Below are 21,178 nucleotides of genomic sequence, written 5' to 3' on the forward strand. Positions count from 1 at the left end.
TCATGTTGTGACTCTTCGATTTGTGTGCAAATTTTTTTTTTTTTAATAAGTGTGGGACCCAAAACAAGTTGAGTCACAACATGAGAATTCAATTCTCATGCAACATGAGAAAATCAAAGCCCATATTACTTATTCATTTTAAAAATAAATTCACTTTAAAGTATTATCTTCCAAATGAAATTAGGGTTTTGATTATTTTTATGTTGTATGACAATTTTCATATTGTGATTCAATGAGTGATGGATCCTATACTTATTAAAAAAAAATTTACACGCAAATCAAAAGATCATAACATAATATGAGAAAACACTTCTCATCTAATATGAGAAGTTTTTTCTTATAAAATTATGGGCAATGGTTTTCACATGTGAGAAGAAGTGCTTCATACACATACATGGAGTTGTGTGCCAATATTTTTTTTATTAAAAAACAATGGCCCCAGTTTTTTTTTTTAGTAGAAAATAATTATTTGTTTATGGTAAAATGAAAAAAGTTTCCCCCTAAAATTATAAGGTTTTGTATCCTCCGTGTTGCAGGAAAAAAGAGTTTTATCTTAGTGATTCGTACAAAATAGAGCTGCTCCTTTTTTGTTTTTTCAAAACCAGTGGCCCCACAATAATTTTCTGTATTGCATGATGTATAAAGTTTCGTGCAACATAATATTTATATTTCCCAAAATTATATAGAGTCTACAATTTGTGGTTATTCTTTTGGAAGCAAAGTGGAAACACGTGGTTGTTATTGTCCAATCTAATTATACAGTTTCCAAATTTGATTTTTATATTGAAAGAAAAAACATCATTCCACATGGAAAACGATATGGTGGAATTTTTTTTTTTTTTTTGATAGCCAATATGGTGGGATTTTACTGCAACTTGTTCCCCTCCTTCTTGAATCGATTCGATTTGATTTAAAAGTTAATTATCGTATTTGGATCACATCCTAAAAATTAGGAATTGAATCGATTGGTAAATGAATTTTATGTTTAAAATATCTTAAATGAAAATTATTTTCTTTCAATAATTTTATTTTTCCAGCCTTAACTAAAACAGGTATAATAATAAAGTTATCATTGTTTACCGAAAAAAAAAAATATCATTAGAAACTTTTAGAGTAAAATCAAATCAAATCCATGTATCAAAAAAATAAAATAAAAATCAAATCCACTCAAAATTGAATAACTTTCTAAATGAACCCAATTTAAATCAAAATGGTTTCAAATGAAATCAATTCGTAATTTAAACTTTCCAAATGAAAAAACAAAATCATTTACAAACCAAATAAAATCCCTTTAATTAATTATTCCACACATACTCCATGTTCCATACCACATTCGATACTATACTATAGAAATAAAAGAAATGACACTTCAGTGATTCTCTAGACAAGTGATGTGCCAACGTGACACCAAAAAGTTATATAAATGGGGACTTGAGAAGAATGAAATTATATCAAACTAATGTGCATCAAAGCTTTTAGTATACCTTCTTCCAATCCATTCCTTCACTTCCCAACCAAGAAACTTTTGTTGAGATGGCTCAGGTGAGGCTAGGAAAGAAGCTTAAAACTGCTAAGAAGGCTTGGAAGAGTTTCTCCAAAACACTCAACATTCCAAAAGCCATCAAAGCCACCTTTACATGGCTTTTACCCTCCAGAGGTCGTGCTACAAGACCATATGCTGCTGCTGCTTCTAACTACAATGTTCATAGCAACAACATATCTGCCGTACCAATAGATGGCCTCTTTGTTGAACCTGCTTCTGATTCCATGCACGTGCATGCCTACTACACTCATGCACAAGGGGAAACAATCATTGGCAACGAGGTGATTGGAAGCAGTGTCATTGAAACTCTTGAGGATGCATGGAGGGTTGTGGTTGCTAACTCACCTCAGCTGCAGGTTAATGAGAGGGCAGAACAGTTCATCTCCATGTTTTATGAAGATTTAAGGATTCAGAAAGAGATGTCTCTATTGGAATTCCAAGAAATGCTAGCACGAGGTATCTGAAATTGATGTCCCCTACTCATTTTATCTGTCACATCATGGTATGAGGTTCATAGTAATCTTTGGAGCATGGTTGTTTGGGATTTGCTTTTCTTGGTCTTTATTTTGTGTTCTGTTCAAAGGGAGACATAAAAATGTTTTGCCAAAAAGCGTGTCAAGATATACCCTATAAGCTTTTGTAAGGGGAGTGTTTTTTCAGTTTCCCTTGTTTTTATTTTTCATTTCCTTGGTTCAGAGAGTCATATGAACATCTTGTCAATAGTGCATTAATCTTATGTGATGAATGATGTTCGTATTAAAATATCTTGGATATTAGAAAGAGCATTTTTGATATGGTCGGTAACCAACATAAAAACTAACCAAGTATGTAAATTGATTTATTTTGAGGTAAAAAAATGTTTTCTTTTAACAGCACTTTAATATCAGATATTGAAGATAGCTTTCCTCATTTACTTGATTCTATTTATAATCAGATATTCTAAAAAAGAAAAGAAAAAAAGAATCGATTCCAAACATGTCGTTTAGCACCCTCTCCTCACCGACACCTTATTTCCATGTTGGGAAACACCAATCAGTGTAAAAGCCAAAATATTAACAGTTAATTGTTGGCAACTTTGTTTTACAACATTCTTTAAAACTCATAGCAACCGCCCCAAAGGTTTATACACCTAATGCAGAAAATCTTTCATGGGATCATCATGATGAATCTTTTTCATGCGATATGCCTCCATCTCCTCAGAAGTGACCTGCAAAAAAAACATTCAAACACAGAAAATAAGTCTCCCCCAACATATATGAATGCATTATGGGTTAACCAAAAACCGAACAAAATAGAACATTACCTCATCATTCCATCTTACGTTTCCTTTCATCTTTCTCCTCTCTCTTTCTTTCATCCTCCTGACCAAATAGAGAAATGGTTTGTTTAACAAAATAGGATAATGAAATCATTATTTTTAACCAACATATTTTCAAAATGACAAACTCCAACTTAGGCAATGACGGTGAATTATAAGACATCTAAATAGGAAATGGAAATTCAAAAGATAAAAGAAGAAAAATAAAATAAAATCCACAATGACCTTTTTAAGAGCCTCAGCAAGTTTTTTCTGGTTCAGAACAAGGTCATTAGGTACATCAGTTCCCCAAGTAGCAAGCGTTTTCTCCTCTGCTGGAATAGGAGCATCTGCATTTGTTTTTGGAAATCATGCATGAGAATCAAGCAGTTGCTTGTTATTAATTAGATTACATTACATATATGATATAGCAAGCACTTATATAGTCAACAAAAAACATAAATCATACCAAGTTCAAGGAGTGTCCATATAAAGAAAATGAAAACAACAGAATTGAATGAGATGAAATAAACAAATACTAGGTACATCCTATGAAAATGTTACAAATAAAGAATGAACAGAAGAATATTCTAAAACGGGGAGGGTTATATTTACAAACTCTTTGTTTACAAACTACATGTACTCCCGGAAGTACACTAGGTTACATTATGTACTTCCTGGAGTACATAGTGTAATTTGCAAAAAATTGTAAAAAAAATTTGTAAACGGATCTTTCCCCTTCTAAAAATGGATAAAGAGGAAGACATGCCTTCAGATGCTGCTTTCCGATCAATATTTGCCTTCATTAAATCGGTTACTGCCTCTGCAGCCTCAATACCTGCCGCCCCAGTGCAGTAACTGTTTCATATAGTTTGCTTACAACATTTGTAGCCCCATTGGTGATCCTTCCACCATGAACCCCATACACTGGTGTGATTATTAATGTATACATCTTCTTCGTACTTGCTTTTTGGGAGAAATGTCTCCTACATATATACAACCAAAAAGTCAATCACCAATTCACCAGAAACCTTTTCCCACCAATTGACACATTATCATGATTAAGGACAAATAAAAGAATTAAAAAATAATGGATAATAGAAAAATTTGCACAAATAAATAAGAATAAAAAGTTAAAAACCAATCAACACCACTTTACTTTTTAAAAAAAAATGAGTATAACATCTGCAAAAAGAAATCTACAATGGATCAATTTTAGTTTAATATGCATGCAGACGGAGGAATCTAATTCTAATAGCTTATTAAATCATACAGCAGCACTTTGATCTCTAATTTCAGAATGTACAGAGAAACAAGACAAAAGATCATGCAAGAGCACCAAAATCCAAAAGACGCCTTGTCAATGGTAAGTCAAGGCCTAAAAAAAAAAAACCATAACAATAATATTAAATCTTCTTAATTCATAAAAAGAAAAAAATTTGACATGAATTTGACATTGAAAAATACCAGGCCTTTTATAATTCTGCCAGCACGATCATATTCGACTTGTCTCTCAGTTTGTCCCAAAAGAAGCTCCTTTGGGAGCTCTTCTTGGGTTGCTGCATTTCCATACTTCTTCATAATGGCATCTTTTGTTTGAGACTTCAACTTCTCTTTGATTATCTTAAAATTCTTATACAGCAATTCAGCTTGGGAAGGTGCAGCTTGCATGTGGATATCCTGGCCTTTCTCAAATGCTTCCCAAGCATGAATGTTAAGTTGCTTGAACTCCAAAGCTTGTCCACTCATTCTATATTGGTTGTCTCCCTGTCAAAAAGGAGTAAACACATTACATTAAGTAAAGCATTTTCAAAGTTTTATGGATCTAACAACCAAATAAAATCTCCGATGATACTCACTCCATAGAACTTCTCATTAGGATCAGCATCGGGAAGGGGGTCTTCTCGCATAGAACGGGTCTTTGGATCATAATAAGCAGAATTGACATCAAGATTCAAAAGGTATTTTGCAATGTCCTCCCGGATAGGCAAGTTTCTGAAGCAAACAAATAGAATCAGAATAATAATCACAAAATGTGACTTTTTCTAGGGGCTTGGAAGAGAGTGAGTGAGACTATGTGCTTCTGCTCTGCTAAACAATACAAACAAAACAGGAAGAAAAATACAAACAGAAAACAAACCTTACAGTTCCTGTACTGCCGCCTCCTGTAGTTCTAACACGCTTCTCAACCTTGGCAAAGTCCACCTGTTTGCTCTCATCAACCTTAGCCTCATCAACCTTAAGAGCATCTTCATCTTCATCTTCATCATCATCACTAAACTCGTTTTCCCCTTTTTGCTTATTGTTTTTCTCCTCCAGTTTCTTTAATTGCTGTTCTTTTAAGTACTTCCTCCGAGCATCATCCCTTGCCTCATATCTTTCAATGACACGAGCATAGGTTGCTGCATCATAACCATTCCATCGATCTCGCTTTCCATCATAATCAAGTTCAAATGTTTCTATCTTCTCATCAGGAGCAATATGCATGTTGGTCCATTTTGCTCCTATCTTTCGAGGCCTCTCCATACATGACTTTGCATTATGTGTCATTGCGCCGCAGCTTAAGAACAAATAAAAAAAAATCAGTGCAAAGAAAATAATGTCAACCTCAAGTCTCAACTAGTAATGAAATAAGTTAAATAACAAATCCAGAGAACACAAGTTTAACAGAAAATATTGATAGAAAATTAAATAAACCACAATTAATAACACCATCACATCTTTCATTTTTATCAATGGGTATCAGTGACTACAGAACCAACTCAGAAGAGCAACCCCACACAGAGAAAGAAAAGAAAAGAAAGACGAAAAAGAGAGGAAGAAAGAAACCCTAAATAAGGGCAAGCTTGCTTCTCTTTAAGAACCACTTCTTTGATTCCACCTTTTTGTTACTAATAGTAATATCCAAACTTTATAACATCCTCATGTTTGTAATATACCAAAAATTGCTTGGAAGAAAAGATAATCAATACAAAATTAACTTAAATGTTTCAAATTCTTGATTACAGAAATGAGAGATAAAGAGAAACTAGACCATTAATGATGACAAGATGACAATACTAAAATATCAGAAAGGCTAGAAGGAACAAGATCCTTGGCTAAAAAAGTTGAGGATTTCTATTTAACCTACTACTTAGTACGTCATTACTAGATTTCACAGAGACATGAAAATGAAATGATATAATAGATGCCAACTTTGGAAGTGAATTTGGGACGCAACATATCCTTCTACACAAGCACATATTTGAGTAGGAAGAAAATGGTTGAGGAAAGGCTTGATTGACTTTGCATAAGAGAAAGCTAAACTAAATATTGCATACTAGGATGTTTGGCATTAACAAATGAGGAGGCTATATATCCGTTATGGTTTCAATTACCGACGGCACCTAAACATCAAAGTATATGGTTATAAGTAAGCTTTAATTCATCCATGAAACCTTAACCAAAAATAAAGTTGTCTCTCATATATTAATTCCATAATAGAATAAGCAATGCCACATCATGCCAGCATTATGATCTGATTAGAATCTCATTCACAAAACTATATATTAAGGGAAAACATGAAAAGGATAAGTTCTACCTTTGAACATTAACATTACATAAGTTTACCAGCATATTAACTCCATATCTAAGTCATCGTCATATTGCACCTCATTGCAACTAAAGAAAAAAAACCTGTATTCAGTTAAATTACTTCACGTATCAAGACGCCAATTCCAAATCAGATAGCTGCAGAGACATACAAGAATTAGAAAATCTTGATAAAAACAACAAAGTCCACTTACTTTTCACATGCTCCCTTCCTATACTTGTCAGCCTGAAATATTTTTGCACCTCTGTCATACCAAGATTTTGTATAATTTGGATCTGATTTCCATTTCCTTTGATCTCTGCCAAGAAACAATAGAAAAAGTGGTCAGAATACAGAGTTTCAACGACATAACAAATAGGGATTGAAAAGAGAAATAGAAAAAGGTAGGTAGTAGAAAGTTGAGAAGCTTACAGGTTTCTCAGCATTCAAATACCATGGAGCAGAAGACATATACTGCGGGATATGAGGGTTAATCTCTTTCCCATCTTCATCTACTTCAGCTGGTGCAAGCCCAGCTTTACGCGCCTCCTCCAATTCAAGCTGTTTTCTATGGTCCTCCCTAGATTTGAAAACCGCTGCAACATGAGAGCAGGTGTATATAAGTATGTTTATTTTCTTAAGCATCGTCTAATGCCTTCACAGAAAAGATATGTAAAATTACACTGAAGACCATGATTCCACAACCATTCAGCTTAACATCATCAACTTTATCGTTAACATGTTTCTTAATCAAAAACATATTTGTGTCACTAATAATGGTTTACCATCATTCAGTTTTCAACTTTAGATGGTCTTGTGTCTTTCCACAATCTAATCATTCAATTATGTTGATGAATTTTTTCACTTCTTTTTGAGTTTTATTTTTTTCAAATTAAAAAAAGAGCATCTATTTGGAATTCAATTTAGAATGATCTGAACATTTTTCCTTTGGAGCCAAATTGAGGCCTTAGCCCTACACTATGTTTGGATTGGTGGAAAGGGACAGAATGAAATTGAACTTGCTGGAGTCTATTCTATCCCATTCCTTCCCATACTCACACTTTCTTCTCCCCAAATTTGGGAGGTATGGGATAAAATCACTCTAATAAAGTTTTAACTCTTACCATTCCGTCCACTTATGAAACAAGGGAATGAAAAATTTACTCTGTTCATCATAAAATATCCAAACAATGGTATGGTAATTTTATTCCATTTCATAGCATTCAACCCGTCATTAGATATCCAAACGTAGCCTCAGGGATAGGTATGTGGTAAATAAACTTGCATATCTGAATGCAAGCCTATAAATAAGTTCACTCATTACAAGCTATAAGATGTAGCTACTTGACTCAACGATTACCACTTCAATCTGGGAATTGAACACATAACTTAATACAAACTACCCGAATCTCTCACCACTAGACCAATCCAAGTGGCTTTGCCTGAAACTTGACTGAAACTCAATGGAAAAGTGGTCCCATTCATTGTATAACATAAAACCTCTTAGCATCCACGGAATGTTTAATTCATTTTATGCTACCCAAATCTTTTAAAAAACAGTCTTGAAGAATAAGAGATCAAAATTGATGATTTGTTTTGATAATCAATGTTGACGAACTCGACAAGTGCACCGGTCGTACAAGTAATAAAGTGATAAAGTAGAGTTGTCGATCCCACGAAGACTGATGACCAAGCAATAATCTATTTATTTAATTAAAGTTGGATCGATCATTAAAGGTTTTCTTGAGAATATTGTGATTAAAGTAAAAACAGAATTTATAAACTTATTTTTGGTTTTTTAATATTTTAGAAATTTAATTCAGAATTAATTAAAGCTAAAAGGAATTGATTTAAGTTTTCAATAAAAAGGCGTAGTTAGGATTCAACTTCCCCAATGGTTTCTTAACGAGTTTGCTTACTCTTACGATTACATTCAAGATTAAATTATTAACAGCTCTTTCTATAATTAACTAAATCCCAATCCCTTGGTAATTTAATTCTTTATTCTAATCCAAAGCCTAATCCCTTAGTACTTTTTTCATAAAACAAGCATTAACGCCAGAACTCACAGTTATAAAATTCACAAGTCTATCCCTAGATCATGCGAATTCTAGCAATCAACCAATCAGAATCATATACCAACATCCCTGTTGTCATATATGACTCATGTGTTTATCTACGAGTGATCAAGTCATAAATAATACTAAGCATAAATATCAGATTGATTGCATAATTTAGAAACAAGAATGTAATTCATAAGAATAAACAAACATCAACTAAGAACTCATTGGTTCTGTATCTTCCTAACTACTAAAAGTAAATTAGCTAGACATAATTATAAATGCAGAATTGAAATAAACAGTAAAAGAAATAAGGTTCATCGTAAAACTTGATTAATGGAGACAAATGATGATGCAAATTGCATTCGTTCCTTCTCCTCTGCAATGCTCCAGCATTCCTCTTCGCTCCTGCCTTCGTCTTTGTCTCTGACTTCGTCTTTCTCCGTGTTCCAGCATTCCTCTGAAATAAGTCCTCGCACCATTTGCTCGCTTTAGCTAAGAACTTTGCAAGCTGCTCGCCCACTTGCTCGCTTTAGCGAGCAGTGGAGCGAGCGTTACCAATTTTATTTTATTTATTATTTAATCGCTGATTTCCCCGTTGCTCCGCGTATTCGTTGCCTCATTTTGTTACTTTGTTATTCCAGTATTCCAATCTCAACAACCTGAAACAACAACAAATATTTAGAATTTGTTTATTTGTTGGCAATTCATTCTGTTTTACTGTTTTATTGTTTTAATACTATATTTTTAACTATTTTAATAATTATTTAAACTCTTTTTAGCCATAAAAACATAGTGTCTTAGACACTTATCAATCAATAATTGAATTCTCTTACCATTTTCTAAATTGGCTGTCACATTTAATTACTCATCTATGACAGTCATCCTGCAACTTGCTATTAGCTAGCATGAATGTTTATGTTGTTTTTTGGGGAAAGTCAAATAATTGTTTTAGAATGTTAGTTTCATGCATCTAGATATGGAATGCTGAATATTTGACGTGGTATGGTTAAACCATTTACTAGGACTATAAAGACAATGGAAAACCATTTCATGCCATTTAATGAAAATATTATTCATTGAAATATAAAGCATTTAAGAAATAAATGAAAAAAGTATGAAAATTCGGAAAGCCAGTACCTGACGCAGTTGCCATGTCTGATGTTTACAGAATGAGACTTGCAAGAAAACAGAAATAACGATGGACGTTGTAGAACATTCTTCAATGTTCGATGAATATACATTATGTTCCTGAAATACTAATAATAGAATGGGCCTTGGACTTTCATTGGGCCTCTTGTGTTTATTCATTGACCAGCCCAACACTTCATAGTAATTATTCAATCTAAATAGCTTCACATGTCTCTTCTCTTACATAAAGTAAAAAATCAAAATGGTGATCTTGGTGTACGTGAGTGAGTTGAGTAGGTGGAAGTGAGAATATGCATTTGATCTGTCCCGAACATAATTGTCTCTCGTGAAAGATATATGTAATTTATAAAAAAAAATCAAAATATTTTAAATGTCATTACTTCAGTGTCAATATGATTAAAAAATGAAGATATCAAGACCAGAAAACCTTACATAAAACAAGAAGAAGAAAAATGACTCCATGAAAAAAAAATTATTCTTGATATGAATAGGTTGATCTCTCCAAATTAGGGTTATATTAATGTTATTATTGAATCAAGAGATGCTCTCGAATACTAAGTTAATGCGAGTTGAGGGGAGAGAGTTACAACTTTTTTTATTATTTAAATGTATAAATTCAAAATTTCCATTTTTTTTACACTTACTTGTTTATTGAAATTTTCAATAAATCAATGATGTCTTAATAAATAATAAAGTAAATTATTATTACTTGAAAAATTAAAACCGTTGGATACCAAATTAAGTAATAATATAAGTAAAGTTTCTTTTGGACCTTTAACAAAAAATACGATCCTTATTTTCGTCTCCAAAAAAAAAAAATAACTATATTAATTATTTTTTAGGGATTAAATTGAATCTTCATTGAATTTCTTGAGGAGTACATTTTCAAAGATCTGAAATTATAGAAGGATTAAAAATTAACTTTTTTTTGTATGAGATAAAAGTGAAGATGATATTTTTTTATTAAAAACTTAAAAGAGGCTTTACTCTAATGATTATATTGTAGTTTTTTATATGGGGATTAGGCATGTTAACAGAATGTTCTTTGTCCGCATGGTGCAACCGATCAGCAATCTTGATTCTTGTCATTTGATATTAAGGAACCAAAAGCGATGTCGTTCCATGATGTTTCGGGGGCGTTTGGTACAAAGATTTTGGCCAAATTCTTGAAAAATTAAATTTTTTTAAATTTTAAATTTTTAGATATTATCGTAAATTGAATATAAAAATTATATTTTTAAAAATCAAAATTTCCGAGAAATTTTTTTTTTTTTTTTTTCATCTAACAAACGGCACCTGAGGTTAAAGCGTGGCATTGGCATCTTCACAAATAAAAAAATAAATATTAATTACATTAAAGTCTTGCTGCGTTCACACTCACTCTCTGATCATCACTAATATTCTCTTCCGCTATTGCACTGTGCCCTTCTTTTTCTTCTTCCTATTCTTCATCTTCTTCTTTGATACAAAACCAATGGCCAAAGACCCGATTCGTGTTCTTGTCACCGGTGCTGCTGGTACTTTATTCAGAATCGTCACTTATACTTTTGTTTTCTGTTTCATTCGCCTCCATATTTTATGTATCCGTGTTTTTGGTTCGGTTCCCTGATAATAAATTCTGAGTTTATGTCAAAATGATGCCTTTGTTTTGTTTTGGAGATCTTATATTCTGATATTGGTTCAGATCAGATCGGATACTATGATGTTTCATGCTTTAGAGTTGTGATAAAGCTTGAGACTTTTTTTTCTTCCCTATATTTTTCGGGTAGAATGGTTGATGAGTATTTTGTCTTAATTGGCTTTTTTATGAGCTGGGTTTGGTTTATACTAGTAATTGTTCAAGATGGTGTTGTGTTGGGACCGTTTTGCACTAGCACTTGGTATCTCTTGTTGTGCTTTCTCTTTGAACGAATAGGAAACGTCTAATTCTGTGACTTTCAGTGTGGAAAGTTGACTTTGTAAATGCTCCTGGTTGCAAACAGTTGAAATCTTTTTGGAAAATTTTAATAGATTTACTTTCACTGAATTGAAAATAAATCCCTTACAATGTTCAATTTTTTTGATAGCACACTTCATTTTGTAGCATTTCTGTAATGGTTTTTTGAAGTCTTGTTTTGAAAGAGGTGCTTTTGTACTCTCTTTTCTTAGTTAGGCCAGGATTTTGTGAACGAAATATTGAAGTGTTTTTTATCTTGTTTCCTGAAGAGTTGTAGCAACTTAGGTTTAAGATAATCCTTTGAAGTTGGTGTGCCAGTATGCATCAATGTGGTTTTCAGTTGCACTGTTATATTAGATTTTTATGTTTGTTGGAAAAAATTCATATTTAGTGCCACTATCTGGATCTCTTGAAAATCCTTTTTAAATCTATCTTTGTACTGTTATAAACTTTCTAATTTGACTTTCTCAAACTTTTCCAATGCCATTTTGTTGAGTGGTGTTTTCTCTTGTATGAGGATTGGGTTTTGTAGTAAGATGATTTGTTGCTTAAGACCCTGTTTGGCCTGGATCTGGACACAAATAAAAGTTTGCTCGTGTTCATTTTATAAAAGTAATATTTAAATTAGTTTGATACAAAAGCCTTGGGATTTTGCTGTACTGATGAAAATTTTCGCCAATTTTAGGACAAATTGGGTATGCTCTTGTTCCTATGATTGCTAGGGGAGTAATGCTGGGCCCTGACCAGCCTGTGATCCTCCATATGCTTGACATTCCACCTGCAGCAGAGTCACTGAATGGTGTTAAAATGGAGTTGGTGGATGCTGCATTCCCTCTTCTTAAAGGTTTGAATTTCCCTCCTTGTTAAATATTACATGAACTTCATGGATAACATCTTTTAGACTTGAGATTGGTTTGTTTTGGTTGTTTAAATGATCTACAAGACTGATGTCTTAATGAAATTATTTGTTTCAGGTGTTGTTGCTACAACCGATGTGGTTGAGGCATGCACTGGGGTCAATATTGCGGTAATGGTTGGTGGGTTCCCTAGAAAAGAAGGTATGGAGAGGAAAGACGTGATGTCCAAAAATGTATCTATTTATAAGTCCCAGGCCTCTGCTCTTGAAAAGCATGCTGCCGCAAACTGCAAGGTGAACCTTTAAATCTGAATCCTTAGGCTCTTCTCTGCATGGATTTTAATTTCTACCACATGTATGATAAAATTATGTCCAATTTTGTACCCCCCCCCCCCCCTCCTCTTTTGGTTTTTATGCATCTCCGTAGTATTGATTGAACATTATTAATGTCATGGTTTCTATTTGGCGATGATAGATGTAAAACCAATATATATATTAGTAGCTTTGCGGATTCTAATTTTCGTGTCAATGAAGAGATTTATAGTTCAAATGCATTTGGTTGTATCCTTGGGATCCTGTTGAATTCATGTACTTAAGATGGAAATTTTCACTCGAATAAGCTGGCATGTTTTTTAAAACGTTCCACGTAATTCACATGTATAATTGGATCTTGTGTGTGAAGTCTTTGTGATTCCATCCTGATGAATATATATATATATATATATATATATATATATATATATATATATATATATATATATGAAAACAGATATTCATAATTCTTTGACTCTATATTGTCATGCAGGTTCTGGTTGTTGCTAACCCAGCAAACACCAATGCTTTGATCTTGAAGGAATTTGCTCCATCTATTCCTGAGAAAAATATTTCTTGTTTGACTAGACTGGATCATAACAGGGCACTGGGTCAAATTTCTGAAAGACTGAACATTCAAGTTTCTGATGTAAAAAATGTTATAATCTGGGGTAACCATTCATCAACTCAGTATCCCGATGTCAACCATGCAACTGTTATAACCTCTGCTGGGGAAAAGTCTGTCCGGGAACTTGTTGCTGATGATGCCTGGTATGGGGATGGGCAACTACTATGACTTACAATTTGAACAATTTTTATTTTGCATTTATTGAAGCATTGATGTAATTTTTCATTATTAAGGTTAAATTCAGAATTTATAACTACCGTACAACAACGGGGTGCTGCAATTATTAAAGCTAGAAAGCTTTCAAGTGCACTGTCTGCTGCTAGTGCTGCTTGTGACCACATTAGAGATTGGGTTCTTGGAACTCCTGAGGTTGGTTCTGTCTTACTAGATCTTTAATTTAAATTCCTTGTAATATCTTCAGCTCAGCTTTATTTTTTCATTTCAATTCCAGGGAACCTGGGTATCGATGGGAGTTTATTCTGATGGATCTTACAAGGTACCGGCTGGATTGATCTATTCATTCCCTGTCACTTGTCGCAATGGGGAATGGAAAATAGTTCAAGGTAAGAGTTTGGTTAATTAATGGCAAGAATGCAGTGAAACATATTGAATCTTTAATATGAACAGAATTTTTCTCTCACATTCTTAAATTTTATTTAACCATAAAATCACTATTGTAGATCTTAATACTTCATGCTCATATTTTGTCTTTGTTTGCAACTAAAATTGGACCACAATCGTCCTACTCCCTGGTGTGGTTGTGGAAAAGATGTAATCTTGTGCAATGAGAAGTTGAGATTAGGTGCTTTGTTAAAAGACTATTGCTATCCTATGTGAAATCTGTATGAGTTAGAGAAAGGTGGATAAGGGAAGCTCTAGCTTATCTGTCTGTGTTTGTTCTTGTTAGTAGACTGATAGTATGCAGAGAAATAAGGATAAACCCCAATTATAAAGATCAAAATCACTCACAAAACAGGAAAACAAAAGATGTGAGAGTGTCTCCCCTACCTTTCTCTTCCTTCTATCTTTGCTTCTAACCCTTTCCCTTCCTTCCCACCATCTTTGCCATGTAGGCAAGGTTGCTACAACCCAAATCCCTCTTCTACCCCTTATTCATAATTCCCATGTGGTCTAGCATAGGAGTGCCTAACATAGACCCTAGCTCGGAGCAGGAATAGAATGGTGTAATCTTTGTTGAAATTAGTATGAGGTAGAGGATGGTGGAGCAAGATTCCAAACTATTTGGCACAATAAGCATATCAGTTGATCCATTTGACTCCACTCCAAGTAAACATATGTTTTGGGTAGAGTCAAACAACAGCGTGCTTTATTCTCAGTCAAACTGTTGAGAAAAATAACGTATGCCAAATCCAAAAAATTATTTTAGGACTTGTAGTGTTGTGCTCAAGCCTTGATGTGTACTAATTAGCCATAATTTTTTTTTTTTAAAGCAATTATAGCTTTGGTGTATGTATATGGTGTAATTTCTCTAATTTTTAACCCAGGACTTCCAATTGATGAGTTCTCAAGGAAAAAATTGGACTCGACAGCAGAAGAGCTTTCTGAGGAGAAGGCTTTAGCTTACTCATGCCTCTCTTAGACCTCTTGTTTCTTTGCTTAGTGTCATTGCGGGTTCCCTTGTTTATCTATTCAATTTTCAATAATGCTCCTATAAGATACACACAAACTATTGTGGACATTGCTTGTATTGCAATGTCTAATCCCTTCTATGAGGATATTTGAGCTAATGTATTGGCGCATGTAATAGGCTACAGGCTGCATATTCAATGGGATTAGGCTTAACTTCCAATGCACGAGACTCCATTCCAATGCTTTATTTTCGTTTTTGGTCGGGTAGTGTCTGTGCAAGTTCTTAATTTGATGTATGAAAGTGCACAGGTTTGGTTGTATTTTTGTTTCGACAGATTAAAATATAATGCTAAATTTACAACTCACAAATAGGGGAAAAAATAATTAGTATGTAAAGTAATTGAGTTTTACGTTAATGTGACATTATTTTGATCTTGTCATAATTTGAATGTATCTAACACTTGAAAAAAAAAAAGTATCATTAAGAAGTAAACAGGTAGAGTTATTTTTCTATATTTCCACTGGATAAGATTTTCTTTTAAAATGAACTTCCCTAATTTAAGCACGTATATGTTTATTATTTTTGTAATTCAAAGTGCATGGTGATTTTGACTCATTAATTTCAAGGATAAATTCATCATCATATTTATTTTGGTATTCACCCGCACTACATGTTCGTCAATTCGTTTTTATTTTTCGTGAATATAAATATAAATAATAAAGAGTCTTTAAAATTATATATGAGAAATTGAAAATTGTTAGGAGGTAAATCCGATAGGAGAGTTAGAAGTATTTGTTATTATTTCTTAAATATCTTTTTAAATATTTAATGAATAATAAGATATATTTACAATTTTATTTTGTTTATATTTTTCTTAAAAAGATTAAATGAGTAGTTAAAAATAATAAATTTGAAACATTAAAAATTAGACATCAAGTGAGAAATCCTTTTATAGTATAGATATAGATACTGAGAAATGTTATACTTACAACTTTTTTTTTTACAATCTCTTATAATCATATCTTAACACCGTTGATTTTCGTCAATCAACGGTTATGATTTTCGCAAATTAAACTCATTAATTAATTATTAATTCACAATAAATGATAACCGTTGATTGACGGAAATCAATGGTGTTAAGATATGATTATAAGAGGTTGTAAAAAAAAAGTTGTAAGTATAACTTTTTTTTTGTAGATATTTATATATTTAGGATACTTCAGAATATGTGGCGCCTTTTGAACAATAAAAATTACCTTGATTCTTCTTACGAGATACGAGAAAAACAAAAAATGGATTTCTTATTTACTTTTTCTTATCCAATTAGATTATGTTAATCACATTCATCCAACTACAGATATCTCCCCTTTAAAAACTTTGCATATGCATCGAATCTTGTGACGTCATTGGGTGATATCTTTCATGGAAAAAATAAAAAATTCTTATGGTCATTCTAAATAAAAAGATACAGTCTTCCCCAAACACTTTTTCATTGGACTTGCTACATGAGCATCTCTTAGTAGATAGATGACTTGTCGTGTTTCAACTACATTTTTAACCTTGACTCCATTATAAAAGTTGAATTTCGTGTGACACACCTGGCATTATATGTCACTTTGGTAGGGCATATTGGCATATTCCTCATGATTTTATTGCCACCTTTCTTATTCTCATGATCAATATTTATATTACTTCATAGACTATCCAAAATATATAGGAAGACTTGTTTTGGAAAATCATCCGCAGCGCACTATGACTTGAAGCAAACAAGAGAAGACACCACCTACATTACTTGGAAAATTTCACGGAATTAAACCAGAAAGACTAGCTAGCATGCGGCACAAAGGACAGTAAATTTTTTTGGGTACAAGGAACATTAATTAATTGAGCTCAATTGAGAAAAAAAATAGAGTATTATAGAATCAAGCAGCTTTGCAGAGGATATTCGTGCAATTTTCTCAGCCAATTGTTAATGTTCAGCTTTAGGAATGCTGCACAGTGCTGAACTCTTGTAACTTTTTGCTCAAAAGACTGGAAACATTAATTGTCTATTAGTGGGAATTGAAAAATTAATACAGTATAGTATAGTCTTCTGAGTATGCTTTCGAGAAATTTAAGTGAAGTCTCGGTCTAGCAAAACCTTTACAGAGTCAGTCTTCCATTTATATATCTTTAAAGAGTCAATAAAGAATTTAATTAGGCACTGAACAGAAAACATTTTTCATTAGCTCACCAGTACTCATGACTGTGTGTGGAACTTATGTAAGACTTTTATGAGATATATACATGTAAGTGGTTAGGTTTTCTCTCACCTATTGGGTAGGATATTAATTTTCGCTCAAAGTGTTCACAGGCTTAAACTATTGAGATTGTAGAAGTTCTTCAGGCCCTGAACTTAACCTGACTTACCAATTGCCACACCCTTTGCCAGTACGCAATTATACTCAAAATTGTTTATTAATTTGCGTTTCAGTTTGATACTCTTTAAATAATATTTAATTGCATTTTGATTTTCTATCAAGGGAGTGTATTCGATTACAATTTTAAAAGACTATCTTGAGATAAAAAAATCTTATAGATCTTAAAAGATTTTTTAGAATTGCAGTGACTTTAAAGACTATTCGAAATTACAAGAGTAAATAAATTACAAGTTGTATATTTCATTTTATTTCTATTTCTTGAATAAATTTTCTTTGAAATTTTGTTCTGGTTACCTGCTTCCATCTTGAAATCTCAAAGAATGTTCTGGGAAAGAAAATTATTTTTATTTTGGTGCAACTGCTAGAAGCTTCATATTTAAACGATTTTGTTTCCTTTCTTCTCTTTTAGTTTGTTCATAACGAAATCTTAGAGGACATTCAGCTTCATTTTCAATCAAATGATCTATTCATTTGCACTGCTAAACTTAGGGATATTGATCGGTAGTATTAGTGGAAATTATATGATTTTAGATGTGTACTGTAGATGTAGGAATGCACACCAACAAATCATTAACCGAGATGGTCCCTTCCCATGTGGAGAAAACAAATTGGGATCACTATTTTGCAAATTAAGCAGCTAGTACTAATCAATAACAGTAGAATAGAAAAGTTTTGCTGCAGATATTGTGGGCTTTATATTTTATCATATAGTCTTATCATCTTTTTTTCTTGGAACATGTTTTTTCCTTGGACCAAAAGTTGTGGTTTTATGTTGGGAAATGTATTTCTCTTTCCATCGAGAGACTAGATTTTTTACAGCAATCAATTATAACTACGTCTATTTATAAAAAAAAATTATAATTATATCTTATCGGTAAGATATTGTTATAATTAACCCCCAAAGGTAACTCAGTTGGCAGCTGAGCTCCCAAGGAATTGTTTGGTGCAGGGATCAAACCCTGCCTCAAGCATTTTCTTGGAAAATCTTTGGGGGCCAGAGGATAAGCCAAAATTTTTTCGGTTGGGGGATTAGTCTCGTCCTTTCTCCGGTTGCGAAGCTTAGTGCACCCACTGTTACAATGAGGGACTAGCCCAAACGGGCCGTACCCCGAGGGCATGGTGCCCGGAGAAGGTTGAATGAGGATACCTTCTGGAAATGTACCAAAAAAAAAAAGATATTGTTATAATTTTAATTTTTTTTTTCTCTTCTCATAAAGCTGTCGGCTGATGCAATGAAGAGAGAAAAAATAACTCTAATTACAACTATATCTTACTGATAAGACATAGTTGTAATTGGTTGTTGCACAAAATTTCTTCTATAAGGAGAAGTTGGGACCCTTATGTTTCATAGATTTTGATGTTGTGGTCTGTAATTTTGTCCTAGTTTCTATTTTAGTTCAAATTCAACCTCTATCTCTGAAACATGGTTTAGTAATTATTCAGTTCAACACAGTTTTGTGACCTAATTTAACAAAAATTCTATCATAAAGACACCATTTTATTAATTAAATTTGTGTATCGTTGATTTATTTTCTTTAAACTTCCTCTCCCTCTATTTATATCCTAACTCAGCTACTGCAGTTAGAGGGCTAACTAGCAACCTATAAATTCTCTTAACAACTTTAACAAACTATATCATTCATGTCATGCTCATTATAATTTCTCTCGGTTCCATCAAGATATCTTAAAATTAATTATATAGTGTTTATAGACAAGAAAATGTTAACAAGAATTTTGCCTGTTTGAAAGGAGAAACATCATAGATTATTTGTTTATGATAATCAGCAATCATTTTCTCCTTTCTTTAACCTTAATTTGTTTATTTTTTAATTTATTTTGACTGCTGGTTGTACTGCTAGGTAAGCATAGTTGTTCTGACTATCCTAGGGTTTAGTGTTGTATTGCTGGAGTTTTTGTTGGTCTACATTATATATATTTTTCTTCTGAAACAGGTAGAGAAAAACGATCTTCCTGAAGAGAAACTTGTTTTGAGAGCAAACAAAGAAAGGATCGAGAGGCAGTTGAAAGATTTTTCGGTTTCATCTGCAGGGTTCACGAGATAAACAAAAAAAACATACTTTGGCTTTAAGAAAAAAAAACTAGGGCAGATTATGATACGCTGTAATAGAGAAATTTCAAAAAAAATCTCAGGGAATAGGATAAAATTGCGAGAGAGACATATTATTTATACTTCTTACTAAAAAAAGTCTCACAAAATTTACACTAATAAAAAATCTATTAAAATTGTCATATTTTTAAATACCACAACGTTATTTTTCCTTTATTTAAAATTCTGATTGAATACTATTGGATTTGGACAGACTCTAAAATAACTTTTTAAAATCCTAATTGAATATAACGTCACCTTTTTACAATCCTTTAAAATCCTAATTGAATAACAATGGATGTTTTTGGTCTAGAAATAATTCATTAAAATACTTTAAAATCTAAATCCAACAAACGTAACAGGGACAGTGGCCAAAGTGCCACTGTTGGCAAAAAAAAAAAAATACCAAAATGCCACGTTAACAGTAAATTTTGCCAAAATATCACGTGGCATATTTCGCTACACTGTGTAGCGAACTATGTGTGCAAATAATTCGCTACACGGTGTAGCGAAATATTCTACGTCAGAACCAAAAATGCCACGTGTCAAACAGGGAGAATTTCGCTACACAGTGTAGCGAAATTCTCCCTGTCTGACACGTGTCATTTTTGGTTATGCGCATTCTGACGCGGCATATTTCGCTACACCGTGTAGCGAATTATTTGCACACATATTTCGCTACACAGTGTAGCGAAATATGCCGCGTGACATTTTGACAAAATTTACTATTAACCTAGCATTTTGGTTTTTTTTTTGGAACAGTGGCACTTTTTGGTCACTGTTCCAACGTAACACCACATCCACTTGTCTCATTGAACAGTTAGTTACCTAGGCAGCCCAAGAGTTTACTTTCCGTCATCTACTAAATCACTTGCAAGTTGCTATTAAACAAAGTTCGCATCCATTTGACCGCAATTATTCTTCCAAGTATAATCAAACTAAAAAAACATATATATATGAAAGAAAATGGATAAGAAAACTCAAAAAGGGGCATGAAAATTTTGAATGCTTCACACACTGAAATACATCATTTATTGGTGTTACAATCAAATAACTCTAACCTAATTAAACATTAATTTGTAAAAAGCAAATGTTAGAGATTTGCTGTTTTGCACAATATACATTAAAAAGAAAATAAAGGTCAGTGTTTCCCTTGTAAATTACATATCCTTAGCATATCCCAATACTCTCTAGCTGGTTGGCTTTGTCAATGGATGACTCTAGCTCTTGCAGCTGTCCCCACATTAGAAATTAATGTACCCTTTCATTGCTTGTAACGGTCAAATTCAAGTTACCATGTTATTTAAATAATTTTGTGACGAAATTTCCGTCTTTTGCAACGTAAAAATTTCGACAAAATTTTGTGAGAAAACCAAGTCAAAAACGGGTCAGGTCAGATTTGACCCAATTCAGAAACCAAGTCAGACTCACTTCAGAAACCAAGTCAGGTCAGATCCAAACTGGTTTTGAACTAGTTCAACAAAATCCAATCCAAGTCAGACTTGACTTGGATCAAATTAAAGCGGGGCGAGTCAAAATACCTGACCTATAAAAACCAAGTTGAGTCGAGTCGGACAAAAACCTGACCCGACCTGACCCATGCACAGCCCTACTGCACAGTGCTGAACTCTTGTAACTTTTTGCTCAAAAGACTGGAAAACTTAATTGTCTTTTTAGTGGGAATTGAAAAATTAATACACTATAG

The 21,178-nt window shown here is 33.0% G+C and overlaps 2 protein-coding genes and 1 pseudogene across 2 annotated transcripts; 2 read left to right on the forward strand and 1 right to left on the reverse strand.

Moving 5' to 3' along the window:
• Window positions 1–1,533: 1,533 nt before the first annotated feature.
• On the forward strand, window positions 1,534–2,007 carry LOC133313441 (uncharacterized). Its single transcript, XM_061514816.1, has one exon. It carries the CDS (start codon window positions 1,534–1,536, stop codon window positions 2,005–2,007), a length of 474 nt encoding a protein of 157 aa, XP_061370800.1.
• Window positions 2,008–2,672: 665 nt separating this feature from the next.
• LOC133313444 (pre-mRNA-splicing factor SLU7-A-like) lies at window positions 2,673–9,627 on the reverse strand (annotated as a pseudogene).
• Window positions 9,628–10,983: 1,356 nt separating this feature from the next.
• Window positions 10,984–15,263, forward strand: LOC133313445 (malate dehydrogenase). Its single transcript, XM_061514818.1, has 7 exons — window positions 10,984–11,140; window positions 12,245–12,403; window positions 12,534–12,709; window positions 13,221–13,498; window positions 13,589–13,724; window positions 13,807–13,918; window positions 14,861–15,263. Exons 1-7 carry the CDS (start codon window positions 11,098–11,100, stop codon window positions 14,953–14,955), a joined length of 999 nt encoding a protein of 332 aa, XP_061370802.1. The 5' UTR covers window positions 10,984–11,097; the 3' UTR covers window positions 14,956–15,263.
• Window positions 15,264–21,178: the final 5,915 nt, after the last annotated feature.

The sequence above is a fragment of the Gastrolobium bilobum genome, unplaced genomic scaffold (assembly GCF_033153095.1).
Source record: "Gastrolobium bilobum isolate Gb01-03AN ecotype WA unplaced genomic scaffold, APGP_CSIRO_Gbil_v1 utg11941, whole genome shotgun sequence".
In the NCBI taxonomy this organism is placed as follows: Eukaryota; Viridiplantae; Streptophyta; class Magnoliopsida; order Fabales; family Fabaceae; genus Gastrolobium; species Gastrolobium bilobum.